General features: G+C 38.9%; 1 protein-coding gene and 1 long non-coding RNA gene across 2 annotated transcripts; both read left to right on the forward strand.

Moving 5' to 3' along the window:
- Positions 1-2,909: 2,909 nt before the first annotated feature.
- On the forward strand, positions 2,910-7,069 carry LOC135474071 (uncharacterized). The gene is made up of 5 exons (XM_064754072.1): positions 2,910-2,935; positions 4,491-4,691; positions 5,221-5,383; positions 5,932-5,985; positions 6,554-7,069. Exons 2-5 carry the CDS (start codon positions 4,491-4,493, stop codon positions 6,640-6,642), a joined length of 507 nt encoding a protein of 168 aa, XP_064610142.1. The 5' UTR covers positions 2,910-2,935; the 3' UTR covers positions 6,643-7,069.
- Positions 7,070-21,723: 14,654 nt separating this feature from the next.
- On the forward strand, positions 21,724-23,456 carry LOC135472126 (uncharacterized). The gene is made up of 3 exons (XR_010444499.1): positions 21,724-21,843; positions 22,417-22,470; positions 22,948-23,456. It is a non-coding gene; the product is annotated as an uncharacterized LOC135472126 (long non-coding RNA).
- The last annotated feature ends 1,642 nt before the right edge of the window (positions 23,457-25,098 follow it).

The raw sequence follows: 25,098 nt of genomic DNA on the forward strand, positions 1-25,098 counted from the left end.
ACCTAGGAAACGTTAGATTTCCAATGTAATCAATAAGTGAGTGAGAAAGTGCTTGGGGTTTAACGTCGTACATAACAATTTTTCAGTCATATGACGACAAAGGAATCCTTAGAGTGCTATCAGGGCTGGTTATAGCCAATACAAACACCTGCCATGTCACTTATTGACAAATTGCACCCCCACCACCCCCACCTCCAGTCCCACCCCACCCCCATCACGTTCAAAGTCGTGGATCATCACCTCGTGTAGCACACAGTGACACTGAACACAGCTGCAACATTACACTTCAAAATTAAGCTGAATAACTCCACGATAGACCAGGATATCAGAAACAGGTGAAAATAATTCTGAGAAGCCCCAATTTATGTGTCATCCTTTTACAACTGTTAAAAAATATGTTTAACGATTTCTTAGCGAATAGTTTCCCAATTTTTCATCAGCGTTTATCGGAAAATTTAAACAGAATCAGTGAGGCCGACACTTGACACCATATAGGAAACACGAGGAAAAAAAGCCCCTCTCCACTGAAACAAAAATAGATTTCTATTCAGCTCCTGAACAAAGACCATGCGATTGAGGCCTTATAACGACACTCCATAGTGTAATCTGTCCTCTCACAGAATCAATGAGCATTCTATGTCACTCTAACCTAGGCTCAAATCCCATTTCTACAAGTGCACCCATGTAATGTGCGATGATTCGTTTCTGTACCTGACAGTTTAAACACAAAGCGTCTGTCCTGGCATCTCTACGTTTCATTATCAAAGAGAGATCCGGGATGAAACCCGCCTCGGGTCATACCAAAGACTTTAAAAATGGTACTTGTTCCTGCTTCATTCGGTGTTCAGCACTGACGGATTATAATTAAAAAATAGAACCGATTGACCCGGTGTCAGTATAATGTCACTTTTTCACTTAGTCATACAGAAAGCAAAACCAAAAAGACAACATATGATTAGTACATATCTTGTCAAAACTGATCTGGAAATTACATGTATTTAAAGGTTCCTCGGTTCATGAAAGTAAAATAAAAATAAACATCCTTCGAAGGACACGAACGCAGCTCGCTGCATGGAAAAACATCGGTTATCAATTTAAAATATAGAATTCTTCAAATTAAACAGTCTAATTCTGGTTTGTCTAGAACTGTTGGGCAGCATACCAAACAGATTCCAACAGTGTAGTTGTTTACTGGTTTATACAACATGCCTACCTGATTACCTGGTTTACTGGTTTATACAACATACTCTCCTGATTACTTTAGTGTACCTGGTTTACTGGTTTATACAACATGCCTATCTGATTACCTTAGTATACCTGATTACCTTAGTGTACCTGGTTGACTGGTTTATACAACATGCCTACTTGATTACCTTAGTGCACCTGGTTTACTGATTTATACAATATGCCTACCTGATTACCTTAGCGTACCTTGTTTACTGGTTTTTACAACATGCCTGCTTGATTGCCTTAGTGTACCTGATCCCCCCCCCCCCCCCCAGTGTTTCTGGCTTATTGGTGTAAACAACATGCGTACCTGATTCCTCTAGTGTACATGGTTCACTGGTTTACTGGATGCCTACCTGATTCCCCAGAGGGCCTCTGTGGCCGAGAGGTTTAGCACGCCAATGACCCAGGGCACCTTCTCCCCACCAATTTTGTCCGACCATCTGTGGGAAGGTCTGCCATCAACCTGCCGACGGTCGTGGGTTTACCCGTATTCTGCCCAGATTTCTCCCACCATAATGCTGGCCGTCGTGACATTAGTGAAATATTCTTGAGTACGGCGTAAAACACCAATAAAAAATACCAAAAATAAATGATTCCCCCAGTGTACCTAATTTGCTGATGTACAGCATGCCTACCTGGTTAGTGTAGCTGGTTTGATTGGTTACAGCATGCCTACCTAATTCTTCTAGCATGCCTGCTTTATTGATGTACAGCATGCCTACCAGGCCATTAAGGGTGGGGTGGCGGGGGGGGGGGGGGGGGGGGGGTAATCCCGTTCTTCTAGTGTACCTGGTTTACTGATATACAGCATGCCTCTCAGTACTTCATCTCCCCTTCTCCAGTGGACTCCCTGATTTACACACCTTACCTACCTTATTCCCTTAGCGTACCTGGTTTACTGGTTTACCGATTTATATCACACTTACCCCTGATTTACTGGTGTTAAGGATGACTTACTGTTCCGATCAGTATGTATACATGTCCCAAATAAGATGACATATTTTCATCCATTCCATGTATATTTCTATCTAACTTACAGTATACCTGCAAGATCCAACAAGTGTTATTACCTTGGTCTAATTTACGCTATACCTGACTGGTCAACCGTGTTCAGACTACCAGAAGTTTATTGACAATAAACCTCCCTGACTGAACGAGCATATCGCCTGATCCACAAAGCTGTATATCAGAGCCCCGCACTCCACATGCACATTCAGCGTGCAGACTTAATTTACACACTGTAACTCCTCTGAGTGAAGTCATAATTATTTGTACGCTGTCTGTGGATATTAGTCCGTAAAAAACAATTAGTACGTGAACCGAAATATGCATGTGACTGCCATTACGACTGTTCGTCATTCCACACATGACGCCAGGTGATGGCAGGCAATTCAAAGCATAAGTAGGGTTCACACTTAAACTGAATCAGATTACAAACACAACACAAATTTAAGGTTTACGTTGGCGGCAGTTCACTTGTCGATTGGACGCCAAATTGTTTCCTGGTCAGTACCTACCTTGGGCAAATAGATGGAACCCGAAATGTGCTCCAGTTGTCACGCCATTTCTCCAAAAATCCGTTTGGAGATAGCGGATGAGACTGGCGTGATGAGTACACATGGAATGTATAAATACGGTCTTCCAAAGCCTCTTCTGAATCAGTTGCCCTGGTGGTATCCCTCTACAGCCTACTCCACACGTCAAGGTAATGTGTCTTACCTTATTTTTCTTTTACAGACTAAGATATATATTGTCTCCGTGTAGCTTCTAAGATTCGCAATAATAGCCTGTATCCGTTAATGTAAATCACTGATCAATAACTACACTTGGGTTTCGGATAAATCGTCGGGCGCCTTGTTGCTTGCTTTTATGTTACTTCTTTCAATTCGTGTCTTGATATCACTTTTAAAAGTCAAGCTGTCTTTACCACGAGATACAGAAAATTTCATTTTAATAATAACAATGAGGTATTTGTATGGAAAAAGCACGCGAGGCTCAGGAAAAAGAAACAGAAAGAACTCGAAAAAAAAAACAGACGGAGCCCCGAAGAAAAACCTACAGGCTTGAGAAAACCTGATAGAGGCAACAAGGCAGAACCAAGAAAACCAAAGACCATGGTCCACAGAAAATTGGCCAAAGCCCAGAGAAACGGACAAACTCCAGAAAAATAAACAGAGAAGACAGGACAGGGCCGAGAAAAAGCCTAACAAGGCTTAGAGAATGCCGAGAAAAGACCAGACATCATATGACAGATCCCGTCGAAAACCGGACAGCCTGTAGATCAGGGCCCAAGATGTATAGTTAGTTATACTTGAAAGATTCAACCATTCTAACTCAGGGGTCAGCGGCTAGCCGTCTGTCTGTAGAAAATATTAGGTCTCTCAGCCAAGGATGGCTCCTTATACAAGACCCCAATACTGCATGGTAGTCATGTAAATTCGCGTTGATCATTTCAAAATACACAGTATTTAAAAAGAGTAGGTTTATATTTCGTACTGTTCAATTTACGATGTGACTTATTATATAAAGGTATTAAATATTTCTTCTTGGGGCAATAGAAATGCCTTTAAACTGCTGTTTTCCAAAGGCCAAAAGTACATCTTTCTTACTAAATTGTTAGTTCAAAGCCGCTTCCCTGATTTTTCGCTTAAACGAGTAACTCTTTGATTCCTTTCTGTGAAATTTCTTGATTATTTGAAATGAAGCTTCAAATGTTTGCCTTTTGTTTTCGTGCACCTGGTAGCCCTTTGTCGTCGTCCCGTTTCTTTGTTCCATAGTTCCTTTAGATAGTGTACTTCTTTGCTTGTTCTTTTTCCTTGTTGTTTTATGTGTAATTCGTCGATTTTTTTCACTTGAGGCTTTCAGTGATGGCTGCTGTCTGTTTTCGATTTATCTGTTTTTATACTTTAAGTACAAGCTATTAGTCGGTACCCTCTTTTCGATTTTACTAGATACTATTGATCATTTGCCTGGTTTCCGCCTTACCGGTTAATTGTACCCGTGATGCCACAGCTGATGTCATTTTATATAACCTTTGCAGAACGATTTACGCTCAAAAGCTGCTGCCCAGGTCAATTACAATGTTAGTGGTTAATTATTACACTAAAGTAAACCGTCCAGTTGCTGGCATTTTCCATGTTTTATTTCCATTGTTATATTCAACTGTTTGAGTGTTTAGGATGAGTTTTCGGGTGATAACTATTGTTCAATTTATGGACACTTTCTTTTTGCTTATATGCCGCTTGTTGATCATATTTCAGATGAAGCTTACGCTGATAGCTGTTGTCCTGGTTTCCATGCTACTGGTCCAGGAGGCAGAATCAGGTTGGTTCCGGAAGGTCGGAAGAGCCATTCGCCGTGTCTGGACACCCCTTTGCTCACAGGCGTGTCCTAGATACTGCACGGGAGGAGTTGTATGCGAATTTGGCTGTGGGACTTTATGTGGCAAGAGAAAGAGGGCGGTAAGTTTACAACTGTAATAAGGATGGGCAGAATGGAGAGTAAAAGTAATGCATCAAGGACAGTGTGATATAATTGGCATATGGTCACAAAATACCAGCGTAAATATTCGCAGCACATACCCACCTTTGCACGAAGATTGAAGCAAGTTTAATTTTTTAAAAATGCAGTCAGTTAAATAGTAATTTTTAGTCGTCAGTGATCTAGAATTGCTCAAAATTATCCGATTTATTCTCACGTTATATTATTTTTACATTTACTTATTTGATTGGTGTTTTACGCCGTATTCAAGAATATTTCATTGATACGATGGCGGCCAGCATTATGATGAGATGAAACCGGACAGAGCCCGAGGGAAAAGCCACGGCCATCAGTTGTTTGCTGAGAGACCTTCCCACGTCCGGCCAGAGAGGAAGCCATCATGAACCGGACTTGAACTCACATGTACATGTAGACGTCCATGTAGACGGCTGCACTGGAATCTTGTATACATTAAACATCTCAACGTGTTTATACTATACGTGTTGACAGGCTTTCATAAACGGCACCCACCTAACTCGGCTGCCAAGAAACTTTGACTTTTACGACCTGAACGATGATGACTTCGTCAGTCGGCAGGAAATTGCCACCACACTAGGCCACTCCGTGAACGAAGTTGGACTGATCGTGGCCTTCAACACTACTGACATCGACCGTAAGTGTTAGAACTTAAGCCTATGTACGTTTGATGGCTTGGAGTTCAATGACGTTTTCAAAGTTATTTGTGATTAATACTGCTGTTTCACTGAAATGCCATGCAGAAAACACAAGACAAGACACCTTGCCCATGGAGTCAGATTACCTAGACATGGGATCAATCAGCTCTTGGCATGTCCCTTCCTATTGAGTACCGGTCCTGAAGTACCAAATTTGCCGAGTTCAACGTTTTTGGTATTGCGAGCCGAGGCAGACCCTTGGTTGCCTTATTGCCGATTTGTTTAAGAATGTTTTAGAGATTCAGACTACTGTAGAGTTCTATCGTCCATCGTTTTATCCTCAGCAATATTGTACCACATACGGATATGTTTGTATTATAAAGCTTTCAGTCTCTATACTGTGGCATTAATACACTCTCTAGATGAGATTGATCTTTTGCTTACTACTTGTTCATGGGTCATGAAGATAGGTTAAACACATTAATAAATTTGTATACGAAAAGAGCTATGAACCTTACATTGTACATTTCGCATTTAACATTTGCAGAAGACAACAAGCTGACTGAAGAGGAACTTTTTTCATCAAAGACGTTTGTGTTTGGTGAGTTGGTTATTTGACTATAAGGTTAATATCAAACCCAGTTAATGTCTTTATGTGAATCTTGCACGCTAAAATATGTGTTTCCTCTTTGAACACATTTCTGTTACATTTTAGGAAGGTGCTCCGGTGTTTATTTATAAATGCTGTGTATGGTATCTGAAGAGACACGGATATTTCACCAAACATGCCAGTTGTTGACATATTAATGTTTGGGACATTTTCAATAAACGCAAATAGTCCAGTAAACATGACTGTGTTTACATTAAGTGTAAAAAGCCGATCAACAAAACACTAAACACTTGTTTAGTGTGTACACTCCATTTTGGGATCAGTCCCCTAACTGGTGTGGCTAGAAACCACACTGGCTTTGAAGTTTCAGTGAAAACAGATCCCTACACATGCGCATCTGCACATCTGTATTATTTTATGCACCATTTGAAGCTATTTCACTTGTGTTACAGCTACATCAGTTTCATGTATAGCCTGTACGTTGATCATGAATGCAATTATAAAACATATTCTGCATGTATATACTTCTACTTTATATCCATCTTTTGATCTTTTGCAGTTGACGACCCGGTTGAGCCCGACACCACACTTCCCCCGCTGACCACACTTCCCCCACTGACCACCGATGACACTGACCTTGAACACTGAATGACTGGACCTCGATATGGTCGACCGCTCTATCCGACCACATGCTGATTATGTTACTTCTGTTGACATAGCATGTATTGTCTTTCCAATATTTTAAAACTGCTGTAATTTGACGCCATTTTTATTTGGTGTTTCATGGGCAAATTCAAAAAAATGGAACAAAAATATTTTTACTGTCTTTATGGTTTTTTTTAATGACTTCAAAGTTTTCAGTGTTTACACATCACGTAAATGCATGTTTTCAGCAGGAAAGGTTGCTGCGACAGTCACACAACTTAGATCTTTAGAAGAAAAGAGATGAATTCTGTCCGGAAAACAAAAGTTGAAGATGTTTTAAAATGTTTAAGATAATAAATTTGTGACTTGTATCGTGGTAATGAATATCTGTATAGCTTGAATTATACAAAAAATAAAAAGTTTCAGATGGAAGTGCTCACATAAACTCTTCATGTTTCTTGCTTGTTCATGCGATTCCCATCACCACCCCCACCCCACCCTAGCACTAAATATACACAGGAGGTATTGTATAGGACAAAGTTATCACAGAAAAATATGTAAAAAAATTCTGTAAACTTTTGAAAGTCGAGAAGATGAAGTTCAGCACTGGAGCACTGACGACCAATTCACAATTGAGTAGCAATGTTTTAGATGCCCTTATGAACTTGGCCAATCACTAGTGCTCAAAGCGTTACGTGATAACTGGCTGTCACGTCAAAATCACTGTTGCCTCTCAACTTTCAGCGTCGTTTCTTGTAGTGGACAGACAGATATCGATGCAATAAATTGGATTTTGCGGTTATTTTAAGTGTTAAAATGATGCATTTTGAAGCACACATTTATGGGTAAAGAACTAAGAACGGCTGTCTGTGTCGCAAGGTGTACATGTAGGCAGGATACTGCAGTAACTTGTCAGGGTGAGCTGGCAAGAAATGTGCCTTGGGAGAGTCAATGCTTGAAGAAATATATTGTGACGTCGCATTATTTTTCCCTAGCAATGTTAAATTTATTACGAAAATATCTTTTAAAAAATATGAATGAAAGGATCTCTTATTAGTCAGAAGGTCCAGCTATGTTCGGTAAATTCCCTAAAGTCGGTAGAGCCAGATAGGGCAAATACTTACAGCCATGCAGGACGAGGACGTGCAGGGTCGCTAAAACACGGCGATTGTGTCCACGAACAACGCCCTGAACGAGCACCAAACTAAATGAAACATCGGCGATTTGAATACGGAACAGAGCTAATACTCTATCGTTGGGAACAAGGCGTTTTTGTTTGCATTTTCTCATTGTCATATTGTTTAATACCGGTGGTACGGGAGGGCTCCCAGGTTTTGTGACATCACTCTAGATAGCTATAACATGACAAAATGGCGTCACCAAATGAGTATCTAGGTACGGACCATTGTTTATTATATATTTTGTTGATAAGCCGTGCAGAACATTTTCAATATTTTAGAACATTTCTGAAATACTACCTTATTAAATAATTTAGCTTTATTGGCTGACTTTATGTTCACTTTAAAGAAAAGTAATAATTTAAGCTATTCCTGGTAAATACAGAAAATACGATTTGATCTCTACATAGCCTCTTTAAATGAGACGCTTTGTTGTAAATGCTGATGATAAAATTTGCATTTGTTTTTCTCGACAATCCGTCAATCTAACGAAGAGCTTTAAGTTGTGAATATGTTTATACGGCATGCTTAAAATGAGGGGATTTACGAGGAAATTACTTTACGACCATTTACAATATTTAGGTGAATAAACTAGAACATACATTAGTGAGAGTCTCCTGGGTCATTGCGCCGCGCTGACACGCCAACCACCTCGAATGGGCCCCCGAATTACTAAAAAATAATAAATTGATGCTTGTTTACCATTTTCTGCAGGTACAGGTTTATTTGCTCTCATTCCGTTTACAACATCTCCATGAATTTCAAGATTGAAAGACGTTAAGGAAAACAACAGAAATAAAGATTAACAGAACATCCATGAACAACCGTATCTACAAATACATCTGCACATTTTGAAAGATCTTTTTCTAAGAGATACATTCAGTTGGTCTTCGTGGACCCATATTTATTGGTGCATAAGTGTTAAATTATTTTTCACCCCATTATGCACTTTTTTTTATCTCTTCATGTAATATCGCATGTGACTAAGCCTATAAATAATCCAATGTGATATTGCATGATATGATGAAAAATTAATTATACTGCATATGGCGAATTTAGTAAATGTAAGTACATGTATGTAAATCAACACAGATAGGGTCTGTAAAAGTTTTACACTAGAAGATGTATCCACAGAGAAGGTTTCATCATTCTTGGTGATGTGTTGTTCTTGGCTTTAAGGATTATACAGTGTAAGATGGGAGTCTCTTGTTTTAGCAGTTTAATGGTTTCTGTTATCAAGTATAAAAATTGACCAATTAGTGATGTCTCTTGTTCAAGCTCTTGTTGGTACGGTTTTGGCTTTGTGTCGAAAGGTTTGTCGTTTTGTTTTAGCTGCGTGGGGCTTTCCCTGCCTCTACCCGGCTTTTCCACCACCTATGTAAATATTTCTCCCAATTTCAGCGAAATAGCCGTCAGTTTGTCATACCAATCAAGCTAACAAACACTTGGAAAGTCTTCTAACGTAAAAGATGTTACATAATGTACTAAATGTCTTTATTTTGTACGCAAAAGGCCTTTGAAGTGATCACCATTATCAAATAATGACAAATACAATAAAGACAATGAGCATAATGACAACGAGGATAATGCCAATAGGGACAACGGCAATGAAAAAAATGAGAATAACGACAATACGAATGAAGACAATGAGGATAATTGATCTTTTTGTGCTAAACATGCATACATGTACAGAGTCTTTCAAGACGTCCCTGATCACTTTAGTGGCCTAATGGTCAGAGTGCCCGACTTAAAGTCGGGAATTTCGGGATCAAATCCGAGTCGAGTCAAACCAAAGACTTTAAAAAATGGTACTTGTTGCGTTCTCGCTTGGTTGATCCTGTGTCTTCGGCATGATGCTTCAGTGGCGACATGGAATCGCACTGTCACAAGAAGGCAGTATATTTACACACACCTAATGACTCCTCGTCGTCTGAAAATTTATTAAGTACGACGTTAAACCCTAAACTTTCATTTCTTCATTCCAAGGCTTCTCCAAAGTTCTGCCTCCATTTAAAAACCTACAACACAGACCAGTGTCGCAGAAGTTACAAGTTCGTGAGTGTGGCGTAAATCACATATGCCCTATAAGCTGGTTTTGATTAATTATGACCTCACCCGAGGCATTGAGTTACTGGCGTCAAAACGGAGCCTATGCAGTTTAACATTATGAATGAGAAAAGTGCTCTAGTTTGATTTTCTTTGCAAGACTATGAGCCTCTCAACTCAATGTGACGAAAACACATGGATAAACTCTTGAGTGTATATTGAGTATTTCAAAAGAAATACATCATTTGTATAAGAACAACAACACGAAAATGGCACAAAATAATCATAAATAACTGTCGACTGCAGCTTACCTGAACTAATGAGAGACAAGCGATCACCACTACCGAACATTCTACCTGGAGATTTATATGGACACAGAACTATGATTCTTCCTACATGTCTTTTGCATGTCTAACATTTTATTGTTAACGAAAACGAAATATAAGAAGAGTTTCATGGGGCTATTTTTTGATAAAGGGATACGTTTTTGACGATTGATTACAATAAGAACAAACAAATCTCAGTGACCGATTGTCACAGATTTCTGGTATAAAAATGTACTCAATGTTGGCATAGAACTCATAGTTTATGAAACAGGTATATATTTTCCTGGAGTTTCTATGGTCTTACCTTAATTAGAAGCTATTTAGATATTTATTTCCGACCTAACTGATTCACGTCACTTCGCCATGATATTCAGCATTTTTGATTGGAGGCTTTAGAATCTAGGATTTTATTAATTACGAAAAGTGTTCATGTGTTATATTGGTATGGTTAGAAAGATCAGATTTCATAGCATCTGTGTTCTTCAAATTAATATTTAATACAGCACTAGTTGATAGAAATTAGTGGGTTTTTCTTTATGTTGGCATGGGGAAAAATTACGCTATTCTAGCCATATTGGTTTCGGCATCATAGTAAATTATCGATGGAGCGTAGTAAGAGGCGAACGCTGCACAATGCACGTCAACCAATCAAAATGGAGGACTTTTGGTGGTTAGCACCGCCTGCATTGTTTACACCCTATAAAAGGGCATCGATCATGGCGTCTGACTGATGGTCCTGGAGGTTTACGACAGTCAAGACAAGGGCAAAGGCAAAGGCAAGATCAAGGTAAAGGCAAGATTAAGAAAGGCACAAAGGTATTCGATTCCACGGGAGAATCGCTCGATCTGGCGGGAGATTTGCTATCTTCAGTATATTACGCATGACGGATTTAGTGTTATACTGAAGGGACTGTGACTATATGAGTTAAAGAGTTACTTCTCTTACATTAAAACATACCTAAGGATTACGGTTAGGTAGAAATTCCAGCACATACACCTGTCGAAATATTTTTAAATTGCTAAAGAATATTCACCGTCTATAGCCGTGTCAACAAGCCTCCCAGAGTTATTCCCCCTGAAATTCTGTGTCGCAAATGACATTGCTGATTCTGAACGAATATTTGATGCTTTGACTGTATATATGTGAATAAATGGACTTCACTGTTTAGTGTTTGAACTGACAAAACAAATCTTCAGATCTTCTGTTATGCTCTTCTTGTCGATTTACTGAAAGAAGTCGTAAGACTTGAGTTTTCCTCCAAGAGTTATCCCATAACAATACAGACTGGGAATGCAATTGGCGTATTAAAAAGAATAGCAGCATTGAATTAATGATTGGGGTATTGAGAGTAAATCCATATTTGTGTAGTGGTGTCTCCAAATACTTGAGGTAAATATACTCTACTCATACGCTACCAAAATATTATCTGGTGATAAGCAGAGCAAAACCTGTAAACTTAACCTCTAAAGATCATAAGACTGGGTTTTAAAGAAATATCCGCTACAATACCCAAGTGTAGAGCTTGTGTTGCCACGTGTCACTGACTAAAGTCAATTTTGATAACGAGACTGAGTGATTTCACAGACAACTGAATATAAGCCACTTTCTAAAAGAAATGAACCATAGCATAGAAATTTAGTGTTTATGCAAGCTCACAATGCGCGCCATCATTCCCCCAAAGACAACATTCCATGTCACTCATTAGAACGAATCACACCAGAGCCACACAACAAAATCGCTAAGAACGCTGTCACCATAATTACGTAAATCCAAAGTTATAAATACTCTGCACTAATATATTTGAAATACACCATAAACTAGTATCCTGCAAAATGCAGATAAACTAGAAATATGGAGATGAAAATTTGGGTTATGCCAAACATAATAACTTCAACAAGAAAAACATTTTATTCAAAACCATAATGCAAATTCATTTCAAAGCATTCCAAACGCATTAGAACCTGTGGGAATGGACAAGCACTTGGCAAACTTTTTGACATTTAATAACGGGTCTATCACAAACTGCATAAAAGCTCTGTGTAAACCTACATACAAGAGATCTTTAATTGTTCTGTTGTTTCATGGATAAATCTAGAATATCTAAACAAAAAAATGTTGATAGTTATTTTTAATGAGACTTGACTCACGTAATTTAAACCGGTGGAGATTATATTAGCTTAATGGAATATGGCCAGAGCCACACAAATTTTAGCTCGAAATTCAATCCAGGCAGGATTACTGATCGGTCGGAAAGCAGTCAAACAATCAGTCAAATAACAACAATACTTTGCCTTAAAACCAAGCAAAACACATGAATATTAACACAGCTAAAAGTTCGGCTGTGAATAATTATGTAAAATCGAGCAACCTGAAGTGTTTACAATATTCCAGCTCTGTGATTAAAAACGCTACCAACACTTTGTCACTCTCACTTTGACATTTTGACTGCAAACGATGTCAAGATTTAAACAGTTTCTCAATCTTTCTCGAGTGTAAGTCATTGTAAGAGATTTAATGACATTCACAAGATCAGACTTCTTAATTGCACTATGTAGATCAGTTGGGATATGAGCGGAAATCAAGGACGAAAGGTGTTACACGGCATTTATGTCCCTAGTTGGAGGATTAAATGACTTGTGGTGTGATGACAATACAGCATTTTGAGTCACTCAAGACCAGTGACCTATAATGTAAGCAACGCAATTAACATCACTTTTTCAACTAATTCTACCTAAGCCATGGTGCTAGTGGGAGGGTAACTGCTTCTTTTAACAATTTACATTGTTTCATTTTGAAACAAAATCCTAACGCTTGTAAACTGACAAGAGGCTGTACTCACCGCTTTTCATTATATCCCAGACAACATTGTTTTCACAAAGTGTGTTTGTGAAAAATGTGTTTTTGGAACTTTATTGAGAGTCCACACTGACTGGAAAACTGTGCACAACAAAGAAATGCTGAAGTTAAACCTCTTTACTGGAATCGTGATCTCGAAACCTCCTTTTCCCACTGTATTTATTTATATATTTGAATAGTGTTTTACATCGTACTAAAGAATATTCCACTTATAAAACGGCGACCAGCATTGTGGTGGATGGAAATCGGGAAGATGCGCAGTTTTCTGACAGACCTTCCCACGTACGGTCAGAGAGATAACCAGCGTGAGCTGGACACCCTAACAACTTCAGCCATGGGTGGCCCCTGCCCCTCTATTTAAAGAAAAATTTTTACAACTGCAAACTATATGTGGAGCAAAAATTGGGCATGCTAAGTGAGTCAGGATAGACTCTTACGTTTATTTTAGCCAATGCTTCCATCGGTAGACCCGTAAATGTACCTTAGCTAACTCACACCTTCCTGTCTCAGATCACACCGCTGTGACGTCACCCTCCATGCATGGTAACTATGGTCAGTAGTACTGCTACTCTCTGGACGAGCGAAATTTGGCGCTGCAGCTTCTGTCGTAAGTTTTAGTTAGCTCCTAAAAGCATGAAATTGTCAGGTTGCCGTCATTAACCACGAGATTACCGTTGTTTTTCAGGATTCTTTAAAACGTTTCTCGTAAACCCACAGTGGAGTTAATAAGAACTGAATTCGAACCTGCGGTTTTATATTTAGTGGATTAACCTATACCGCGACGAGAACAAATGTTTGGTTGAATGAACCAATGAGAGCCCCGCACATGTATGTGGTTAGTGCATAAAGACAAACATCTGGTTAATTTTTTTTTATCATTTTATGGAATATTCTGGTAAGACCTACAGTCATGCTCTATTGTTACTCACCTGCATGCAATAGTGTGCAGATATCGCTTTAGAACTAAGTCGTGTCCATTGTAAAGGTGAAAAGTCTCCATTTCTGACAAAATTCCGTTTGAGGTACAACATTTCGTGTTCTAAGTCATTATCAGTTAAAGATTCACAAATACAAAACCCGAGTCTATGGTACGTGAAATTTCCATTTCTTTTCCATGAGTCCATTCTCTAAATACACGATCATTCTATGTTTTTTAAATTTTTCTGTTCATTAATGGTATCGAATTAATTGACCTCCAACCTATCAAAAAAAAAGGAGTTTTTGAATGAGACGTCAAATAACAATCAAATAAATCAATCTACTTTATAAAAGCAAGTTGTTAGGGGCGTTGCCACACTGACGTGTAATAGGCGAGCTCTGAATTACCTCCCTTATACATGACAGCGATTACCTCCCTAACGAGAGTTTAGTTTTTGAGGCGTGAAACTACGAGAAGTGGGACCTCGCCTAAAAAAGCATGCAGTATGCAGTTATGTGACGACAGTGACAATTTTTTCTAGGCAACATTATGTACGAAAACCTGATATCAGTCTTTGAGAGATCTTAAATGAAGTTCATGTTTTTCAGCTGATGAGTTCGCCAAAGCTGTGCTGTATTTAATTACAGCCATATGGCCTTTTGAAATTACCTCCAATTGGATTAAAAATAGCGTTTATCCTGGGAATAGGTTTACAAAATTAAACAGTCAGGTCTTCAACCAGCTTATGCCGCTTTAAGTACAAAACTTGCCAGTAGCCAATTTCTGAAGTCTCACCTGACCACAGCTTATACCTAAAATGTACCTTTGCCGAAATTAAGTATATTCCTGTCAGATCGTATTGGCGTGAAAAACTGTAAGACCTCGTCGTGTGCTATAAAGCAACCCCCCAGAAGATGTGTATATACTTACTGATTAATGATTTCCTCTACAGTCGATACGCTGGACGGAATCTGGTGCCTAAAAGAAGCCAAGTGACAAGGAGAGATGTCAAAAAATACCTCCATTGTCGGCATGATCTTCGGCTCATGCGTTGTCGTTGTCGTTCACTACGTTATCGGCAAGGAGTGGAAGACTGCACAATGATTTTTTTTTTTTTTTTTTTTTTGATTGGTGTTTTACGCCGTACTCAAGAATATTTCACTTATACGACGGCGGCCAGTATTATGGTGGGTGGAAACCTGGCAGAGCCCGGGGGAAACCCACGACCATCCGCAGGTTGCTGGCAGACCTTCCCACTTACGGCCGGGGAGGAAGCCAGCATGAGCTGGACTTGAAATCACAGCGACCGCATTGGTGAGAGACTCCTGGGTCATTACGCTGCGCTAGCGCGCTAACCGACTGAGCCACGGAGGCCCCCCCCCGACTGCACAATGACAATGTCACGTTATGCTCGAACCTGTATGTTGAATACAGCATGTGTATATATATATATATATATATATATATATATATATATATATATATATATATATATATATATATATATATATATATATATATATATATATCTAGATGTCTATATCTATATCTATATCTATCTATCTATCTATATATATATATATATAAAATCAAATCCCGTTTATTACTCTTGCGAGACGAATTTGCACAATCGTACCTAACAAAAAACTCCGGCAAATCAGATTTTCTGAATTAAGGACTTTTCTATTAATGAGGCATTATTAAAAAAAGTAATAGTCATCGGTTTTGACAAAGCAAACAAAATTCATATTTGAGTTTTAAGACCATAAAACCGACTTCCAAGACCGATACGATTTCATTTGTATTTCAACTTCTTTCCCATTATCCACAACAACCAACCACTACTAGAATCAAACGATCGTCTCACTAAAACGTTTCATCAAACCAAAATTATAAACGGTAAGAGACAGGCTGCCAATCTTAAGAAACTTTTTAGAAAGGCTCGGTTTATTTCCAACTTAATAGAAACCAGTTATGCAACTTCTAGGTGTGCAGACCCACGATGCAAATGCTGTGAAAATTTAATAACAAACGATAACGATAATATGAGCTGTAATTCTCAAAGTCTGCTCTATGACTTAACCTGCTCTAATTCTAGCAAATTCTTCATAGGCGTTACCGGTGAATCATTCATAACACGCTAAGTTTACAGATTTTACACAATGGGCCCAAGTTCCACGTAATGCCTTTCTTTAAATTATCAGTGAATAAAGCTCAAACCAGAGGAATCAAAGAAGATTACTTTATTCATGAATTTAAATCTGAACTTAACAGAGAAAACATCCGGAGATAAACTCTCCGCATGGATAATCCCATGGGCAAGTTCGAACTTTATAATATTATATGTAATTTCCCCATGGTTTAATCTAACTGCATGTATACATAGCTGTCGCAAGATATGTTGAAATAAAAAAGTTCTAAAGAATCGCCATGATACACAGTAAAACTAGTCAGCTAAATCAACAAGTTGAGTTGGTCATGTTTCTTCTACAGTGTATATATATAGTGTGTATACATATATATACATATATACATTATAGATTTAGATTTGAATTGTTCACTGTGGCCCAAATAAAACTGTAATAACAAAATAAAGTTCCGAGAACTTACTTTCCATTTTGTGATAAAATTGTCTAATGTGGACTTGGAAAGTTTCATATTTATTTCAAGTGCATCTATTGGACAAACGATCTGCTGGCCTATGTTAGAATGTTCAAGTCGTTGACCAGTGAGGTAACCGCCTCGAATCCAACTTCCGCTTTATCGGTCATTGGTTGGGGTTGGGACGTTTGTCAGGTATACTAGATTCTGCCTGGCTGCCGTCTAATGGTTAGAGGGTCCGCTTTGATACCGGGATATCCGGGATGAAACCCGGCTCGCGCCATACCAAAGACTTTAAAAATAGTAGGCCCTATTTGTGGCTGCCTTGTTCCATGCTCAGCACTGAGAGATTAGATTAAAAAAATAGGACAGATTGACCCGGTGTCAGTAAAATGTCACTTCCTCACTTAGTCACAAAGAAAGCAAAACCAAGAAGACAAATTGTGTTTAGTAAAAATCTTGTTAAAACTGAGCTGGATAAATCAAGTATTTACAGGTTCCTGTAAATTAAAAGTAAAGTAAACGTAAAATAAAAAGAAACATCCTTCAAAGGAAACGAACGCAGTTCGCTTCACAGTAAAAACATCAATGATCAATTTAAAATATACATTTCTTCAATTAAACAGTTTAAATCTAATTTATCTTGAAATTGTGGGCTTATACCAAATAGATTCCAAGAGTGTACTTGTTTATTGGTTTGTACAACATGTCTACCTGATTACATTAGTGTACCTGGTTTACTGGTTTATGTAACATGTCTACCTAATTACAATAGCGTACCTGGTTTACTGGTTTATATAACATGCCTGCCTGATTCCCCCAGTCTACCTGGTTTACTGGTTTATACAACATGCCTACCTGATTACCTGGTTTACTGGTTTATACAACCTGTCTACCTGATTCCCCCAGTGTACCTGGTTTACTGATTTACAACATGCCTATCTGATTCCCTTAGTGTACCTGGTTTACTGATTTACACCATGTCTACCTGGTTCCCCCAGTGTACCTGGTTTACTGGTTTATACAACATGTCTACCTGATTACATTAGTGTACCTGGTTCACTGGTTTATGTAACATTCCTGTCTGATTACCTTTGTGCACTTGGTTTACTGATTTACAACATGCGTACCTGATTCCCCCAGTCTACCTGGTTTACTGGTTTATACAACATGTCTACCTGATTACATTAGTGTACCTGGTTTACTGGTTTATGTAACACTCCTGTCTATTTACCTTTGTGCACTTGGTCTACTGATTTACAACATGCGTACCTGGTTCCCCCAGTGTACCTGGTTTACTGGTTTATACAACATGCCTGCCTGATTCTCCCAGCGCACCTGGTTTATTTATTTACAACATGCCTACCTGGCTCCCCCATTGTACCTGGTTTACTGGCTAATACAACCTGCCTGCTTGATTTTAAAAGTGTGCCTGGTTTATTGATTTACAACATGCCTACCTGATCCCCCAGTGTACATGGTTTACTGGTTTCTACAACCTGCTTACCTGATTGTAAAAGTGTGCCTGGTTTACTGATTTACAACATGCTTGCATGATTCCCCCAGTGTACCTGGTTTACTGGTTTATACAACCTGCCTACCTGACTGCCCCAGTGTACTTGGTTTACTAGTTTATACAACCTGCCTACTTGATTCCCCCAATGTACCTGGTTTACTGGTTTATATAACATCTCTCCCTGATTGTAAAAGTGTACCTGATTTGCTGATTTACAACATACCTACTTGATTCCCCCAGTGTACATAGCTTACTGGTTTGTACAACATGCTTACCTAATTTTAAAGGTCTACATGGTTTACTGGTTACCTACCTGATTCCCTTAGTGTACCTGGTTTACTGATATACAGGATGCCTACCCGATTACCCAAGTGTATCTGGTTTACTGCTTTTCAAACTGCCTCTATGTACTTCATCTCCCCTTCCCCAGTCGATTTACTGATTTACACGACTTACCTACTTTATTCCCTCAGTGTGCCTGGTTTACTCATTTATATCACACCTACACGAAGCACGACGTTAAACCTCAAGTACTCACTCACTCACTCACTCACTCACTCACTCACTCACTCACACCTTCACGATCCACCAACCTCTGAGTTACTGGTGTAAAGGATGACAAGGCTGATCCACAGAGCTGTAGACCAGAGCATGCATACTTAATTTACACAGTGTAACGCCTCTGAGTGAAGTCATAATTATTTGTATGCTGTCTGTGGATATTAGTCCGTAAAACACAATTAGTACGTGAACCGAAATATGATGTGACTGTCATCACAACTGTCCCTCATTCCACACATGACGCCAGGTGATGGCAGGCAATACACAGCATAAGCAAACTTCACACTTAAACTGAATTAGACTACAAACACAATACAGAGTTAAGGTTTACGTTGGCGGCAGTTCACTTGTCGATTGCATGCCCGTCCAGATCGTTTCCTGGTCAGTACCTACCTTGGGCAAATAAATGGAACCTAAACTTTGCTCCAGTTGACATTTACCTCGCCATTTCTCCGAAAACCTTTTTGAAGAAAGCGGATGTCTCGGCGAATAAACACTGATGAGGAAGAACCGGAGAGTGACGCGATGTGTACATAAGGAATGCAAGCAATTCCAAATGTATATATAACGTCCTAAAAAGCCTCTTCTGAATCAGTTGCCCTGGTGGTATCCCTCTACATCCTAATCCAAACGTCAAGGTAATGTGTCTTACCTTATTTTTCTTTTACAGACATATATATATATATATTTATATATATATTGTTTCCGTGTAGCTTCTAAGATTTGCCTGTAATAGCCTGTATCCGTTATTGTAAATCACTGATCAATCACTACAGTTGGGTTTTGGATAAATCACCGGGCGCCTTGTTGATTGCTCTTATGTTATGTCATGATGTCTTTACGGCGAGATACAGAAAATTTTATTGTAATAATAACAATGAGGTATTTGCATGGAAAAAAGCACGCGAAGCTCAGAAAAAGGAAACAAAAAGAACTAAAAAAAATACAGCCGAGAGTAAATCTGATAGAGGCAACAAGACAGAACCAAGAAAACTAAAGAACATAGCCCACAGAAAAATGACCAGAGACCAGAGGAACGGAGAAACCCCAGAAAAACGGGCCAAGGAGACAGGACATGGGCGAGAGAAAGCCTTACAACGCTTAGAGAAGTGGTATCAAAAGACCAGACATCATATGGCAGAGCCCGTGGAATACCGGACAGCCTGTAGATCAGGACCCAAGATGTATAGTTATTTGTATCAAAGATTCCAACTCAGGGATCAACGGCTAGCCGTTTGTTTGTATAAAACATTACGTCTCTCTGTCAGCGATGGCTCTTGATACAAATCCTTAACACTGCATGTTTGTCTCCATTGTGCACTAGTGGTGATGATTTAACAATACACGTAACAGTAGGTTTTTATTTCTCGCTGTGCAATTTACGATGTGACGTATTACACAAAGGCACTTGCTGGCTTCCTATCCGGCCGTAAGTGGGAAGGTCTTCAAGCAAGCGTCGGATGGTCGTGAGTTTCCCCCGGTTCTTCCCGGTCTCCACCCCCCATAATGCTGGCCGCCGTATTATAAGTGAAATAGTCTTGATTACTCTGTAAAACACCAATCAAATAAATAAACATTATATTCTTCTTGGGGCAATACAATTGGCTTTAAATTGCTGTTTTCCTAAGTCCGGAGCTACATACACATACTGTCTGTCACCCTTCTTGTCAAAGTGTTAGTTCAAAGCTGCTTCCTTGATTTTCACGTAAACGAGTGACTCTTTGATTCCTTTCCATGCAATTTCTTCATTATTTGAAATGAAGCTTCAAATGTTTGCCTTTTGTTTTCGTGCTCCTGATAGCCCTTTGTCGTCGCCCTGTTTCTTTGTTCCGCAATTCCTGTAGATGTTGTACTTCTTTGTTTGTTTGTTTTTTTTTTCTGTTTTACGTGCAACTAGTCGATACTGATAGCTGTTGTTCTGTTTTCGATTTTTCTGTTTTTATACTTTAAGTCCAACCCATTAGTCAGTGCCCACATTTCGGTATTACTAGATACTATTGGCCATTGGTATTAGTTACCGTTTATTTCACCCGTGATGCCACAGCTGATGTCGTTTTATATAACTAGTCGATCTGTTCCGAACGATTTTCGTTCAATAGCTGCTGCCCTGGTTAATTACAATGTTAGTGGTTAATTATTACTCTAAAGTGAGCCGTCACGATGCTGGCATTTTCCATGTTTGTCGCCAAGTCTTATCTTGTTATTTTTATTGTTATATTCAACTGTTTGAGTGTTTAGGATGAGTCTTCGAGTAATAATTTGTGGGCGTTTTGTTTTTCTCATACTGTTTGTTGATTATATTTCAGATGAAGCTTACGCTGATAGCTGTTGCCCTAGTTTCCTTGCTACTCGTCCACGAGACAGAATCAGGTTGGATTCGTTTTAGGCGAATCGGAAGAGCCATTGCCCGTGCCTGGAAACCCGCTTGCTCATTGGCATGTCCTAGAATCTGCACGAAAGGATTTTTATGCAAGTTTGGCTGTGGGGCTTTGTGTGGCAAGAGGAAGAGGGCGGTAAGATCCATACTCCTACAACTGTAATAGGAAGAGCAGAATGGAGAGTAAAACTTATGCATCGAGGACAGTGTCATATACTTGGCATAATAAGACTTAAGCAGGATTAAGTTTTAAAAAAAATGCAGTGGGGTAAATAGTAATTTATTAGTCGTCAGTGATCAAGAATTGCTCAAAATTATCCGACTATTATTCTCACGACAGACACATCCTTACATAGCATTAGCATCTCGTTATATTATTTATACATTTACTTATTTGATTGGTGTTTTATGCCGTATTCAAGAATATTTCACATATACGATGGCAGCCAGCATTATGATGAGATCAAACCGCACAGAGCTCGGGGATAACCCACGATCATCGGCTCGTTGCTGAGAGAAAGTCCCACCTACGGCCAGACAGGAAGCCGCCATGAACTAGACTTGAACTCACATGTACATATAGACGTACATGTAGACGGCTGCACTAAAATCTTGTACACATCAAACAACTCTACGTGTTTATACCACCCGTGTTGACAGGCTTTCAAACAGGGCGTCCACGTCACTCGGCTGCCAAGGAACTTTGACTTTTACGACCTGAACGATGATGACTTCGTCAGTCTTCAGGAAATTGCAACCACACTAGGCCACTCTGTGAACGAAGTTGATCTGATCGTCGCCTTCAACGCTACTGATACCAACCGTAAGTATTACAACTGTAGCGTATATACGTTTGATGGATTGGAATTCAATGGTGTTTTAAAAAAATTGGTGTCATTTCACGAAGGTATTTCCGAATGATTAATAGTGCCGCTTCACTTAAACGCCATACGGAAGACACAAGACAACACACCTTGCCCATGGAGTCAGATTACCTTGACATGGGATCAATCAGCTCTTGGCATATCCCTTCCCATTGAGTACCGGTGCTGAAGTACCAAATTTGCCGAGTTCAACGTTTTTGGTCTTGCTAGGCAAGGCGGACCCTTTACCACTTGACTGCCTTAGAGCCGTTGTGTTTAAGAATGTTTTAGAGATTCAGACTACTGTACAGTTCTTTCAACCTCAGCAATATTGTACCACACATGGGTATGTTTGTATTTTGAACCTTTCAGTTTCTACGCGGTGGCCTTAATCCACTCTCTAGATGAGATTGAACTTTTGCTCGCTGCGTATTCATGGGTCATGAAGATAAGTTAAAAACATTATTAAAATTGTATACGAAGACAGCTTTGGAACTTTCCTTACATAACATTTCTCATTTTAACATTTGCAGAAGACGGCAAGCTGACTGAAGAGGAACTGTTATCATCAAAAGTGTTTGTGTTTGGTGAGTTGGTTATTTGACTGTGAGGTTAATATCAAACCCAGTTAATGTCAGCTTTATGTGAATCTTGCACGCTAAAATTTCTGTTACAGTTTAGGAAGGTGTTCTGGTGTTCATTTATAAAAGCTGTGTATGGTAGCTGAAGAGACATGGATATTTCAGCAAACATGCAAGATGCTTGCATATTTATGTTTGGGACATTTTCAATCAACGCAAATAGTCCAGTAAGCATGACTGTGTTTGCATTATGTGTTAAAAACCGATCAACGAAACACTTGTGCTTAGTGTGTACACTCCATTTTGGGATCAGTCCCCAAACTGGTGCGGCTAGAAAACACACTGGCTTTGGAGTTTCAGTGAAAACACATCACTACAGATGCGAATCTGCACATCTGTATCGTTTTATGCAGCATTTGAGGCTATTTCACTCGTGTTACAGTATATACTTTTACTTTAAATCCATCTTTTGATGTTTTGCAGCTGATGGCCCGGTTGAGCCCGACACCACACTTCCCCCACTGACCACACTTCCCCTGACCACACTTCCCCCACTGACCACTAATGATACTGTCACTGAACCCTGAATGACCGGACCTCGATATGGTCGACCGCTCTATCCGACCACATGCTGATTTTGTTAGTTCTGTTCACATAGCATATATTATCTTTCCAATATTTCCAAACTGCTGTAATTTGACACCATTTTTATTCGGTGTTTCACGGACAAATTAAAAAATTGGAATAAAAATATTTTCCTGTCTTTGTCTTTTTTGTGTGACTTCAAAGTTTTTAAGGCTTATCGATCACATAAATGTATGTCTTCATCAGGAAAGGTTGCTGAGACAGTCTCAAGTTAGAAGATCTTTAGAAGAAAAAGATTGATTCTGTCCGGAAAAAAATTTGAAGATGTTTTAAAATTTTTAAGATGTTCAATTTGTGACTTGTATTATGGTAATGAATATCTGTATAGCTTGAGTTATATAAAAAATAAAGTCAGTGAAAGTGCTCACACAGGCCCTTTATGTTTTCTGTTTGTTCGTGCGACTAAGCTGCATTCCAGTCACATATGTACCGATGAATTAATCAAGGACTATGTAGTTAATGACGCCTTTTGGTTTTACCCACCTGTAAACAGATTTACTTGTAACTATGTTCCAGAAGTTATACCGAAGTTATAAAGAGGTGATTAGGTCAAAATTTATCAGCACCAGTCCAGTCGAATTTTTACCATTATATTAGATTAGTTCAAATAAAAACCTTTCACAAAATATTGGAAATGTCTGTGCACGTGTTACCGTTCAGAATTGGTATTAGAGTTTCTCATATTTATAAAGCGGGTCGTATTATACATTGTGTAACTTTCTAAAACTTTAATATTATTTTAACACGATGAATATTACAGGTACGAGTCAAATATTTAAAGAGAAAATACAGTCTGCCACTATATATACATAGGAAAAATGATATAGGACACAGTTATCACAGAAAAGTATGTAAAAAATTCTGTACAGTTTTAAAAGTCGAGAAGATGAAGTTCATGGCACTGACGGAAAATTCACAGTTCAGTAGCAATGTTGTAGAAGTCCCTAAGAACTTGGCCAATCAATAGTGTTGAAAGCGTCACGTGATAACGGGCTATCACGTCAAAACACCTATCACCTCTCGACTTTTGGTTTCCTCTGGTGGACAGACAGATATCGGTGCAATAAATTGGATTTTGCGGTTAGTTTAAGTGTTAAACTGATGCATTTGAACTACACAGTTATGAGTAAAGAACTGAGAACGGCTGTCTGTGTCGCAAGGTGTACTTGTTGGCCAGATTACTGCAATAACTGGATGGGGTGAGCTGGCTTGGGAGAGTCATTGCTTGAAGAAATATATTGTGACTTCGCATTATTTTCCCTTACCAAAGTCAAATTCATTACGAAAATATCGTCCCAAAATCTTAATAAAAGGATCTATTATCAGTCAGAAGGTCATGCTATGTTCGGTAAATTCCCTAAAGTCGGTAGAGCCAGCTAGGGCAAACGCTTACACCCATCCAGGATGAGGACGAGCAGGGCCGCTAAAACACGACGTTTGTATCCACTGGCATTACTATGACCGAGAGCCAAACTAAAAGAAACATCGGCGCTTTTAACAGAGCAGACCTAATACTCTTTAGTTGGGCTTCAGACGTTTTTGTTTGCATTTTCCCATTGCCATATTGTTTAATACCAATGGTACGGGTGAGCTCCCAGGTTTTGTGACGTCACTATCGATGGCTATAACATGACAAAATGGCGTCACCAAGTGATTGTGGGTTTTTAACACACAGGTACTGACCATTGTTTGCTATTTATTTTGTTTATAAATGGTGTAGAGCTTTTAATATATTTTAGAAAATTTCTGAAATACTAATTTATTAATTTAGCTTTAGTGGCTGACTTTATGTTGACTATAAAGAAAGATAATAATTTGAGCTATTCTTAGTAAATACAGGACATTTGGTTTGATATCTACATAGCCTCTTTAAATGAGATGCTTTGCTGTAAATGCTAATCATAAAATTTGCGGTTGTTGTTCTAGAAAGAAATTCTCGACAATCCCTCACTCTAACGAACAGCTTTACGTTGTGTACATATTAATGCA

This window comes from Liolophura sinensis, chromosome 8 (genome assembly GCF_032854445.1).
Source record: "Liolophura sinensis isolate JHLJ2023 chromosome 8, CUHK_Ljap_v2, whole genome shotgun sequence".
Classification (NCBI taxonomy): Eukaryota; Metazoa; Mollusca; class Polyplacophora; order Chitonida; family Chitonidae; genus Liolophura; species Liolophura sinensis.

What these genes read in the sequence shown, in the direction of transcription:
- LOC135474071 (XM_064754072.1), top strand. Translation starts at nt 4,491, where the DNA reads ATGAAGCTTACGCTGATAGCTGTTGTCCTGGTTTCCATGCTACTGGTC. An exon ending in GTGGCAAGAGAAAGAGGGCG is followed by an intron (nt 4,692 to 5,220) that starts GTAAGTTTACAA and finishes ACGTGTTGACAG; the next exon opens with GCTTTCATAAACGGCACCCA. An exon ending in ATCAAAGACGTTTGTGTTTG is followed by an intron (nt 5,986 to 6,553) that starts GTGAGTTGGTTA and finishes GATCTTTTGCAG; the next exon opens with TTGACGACCCGGTTGAGCCC.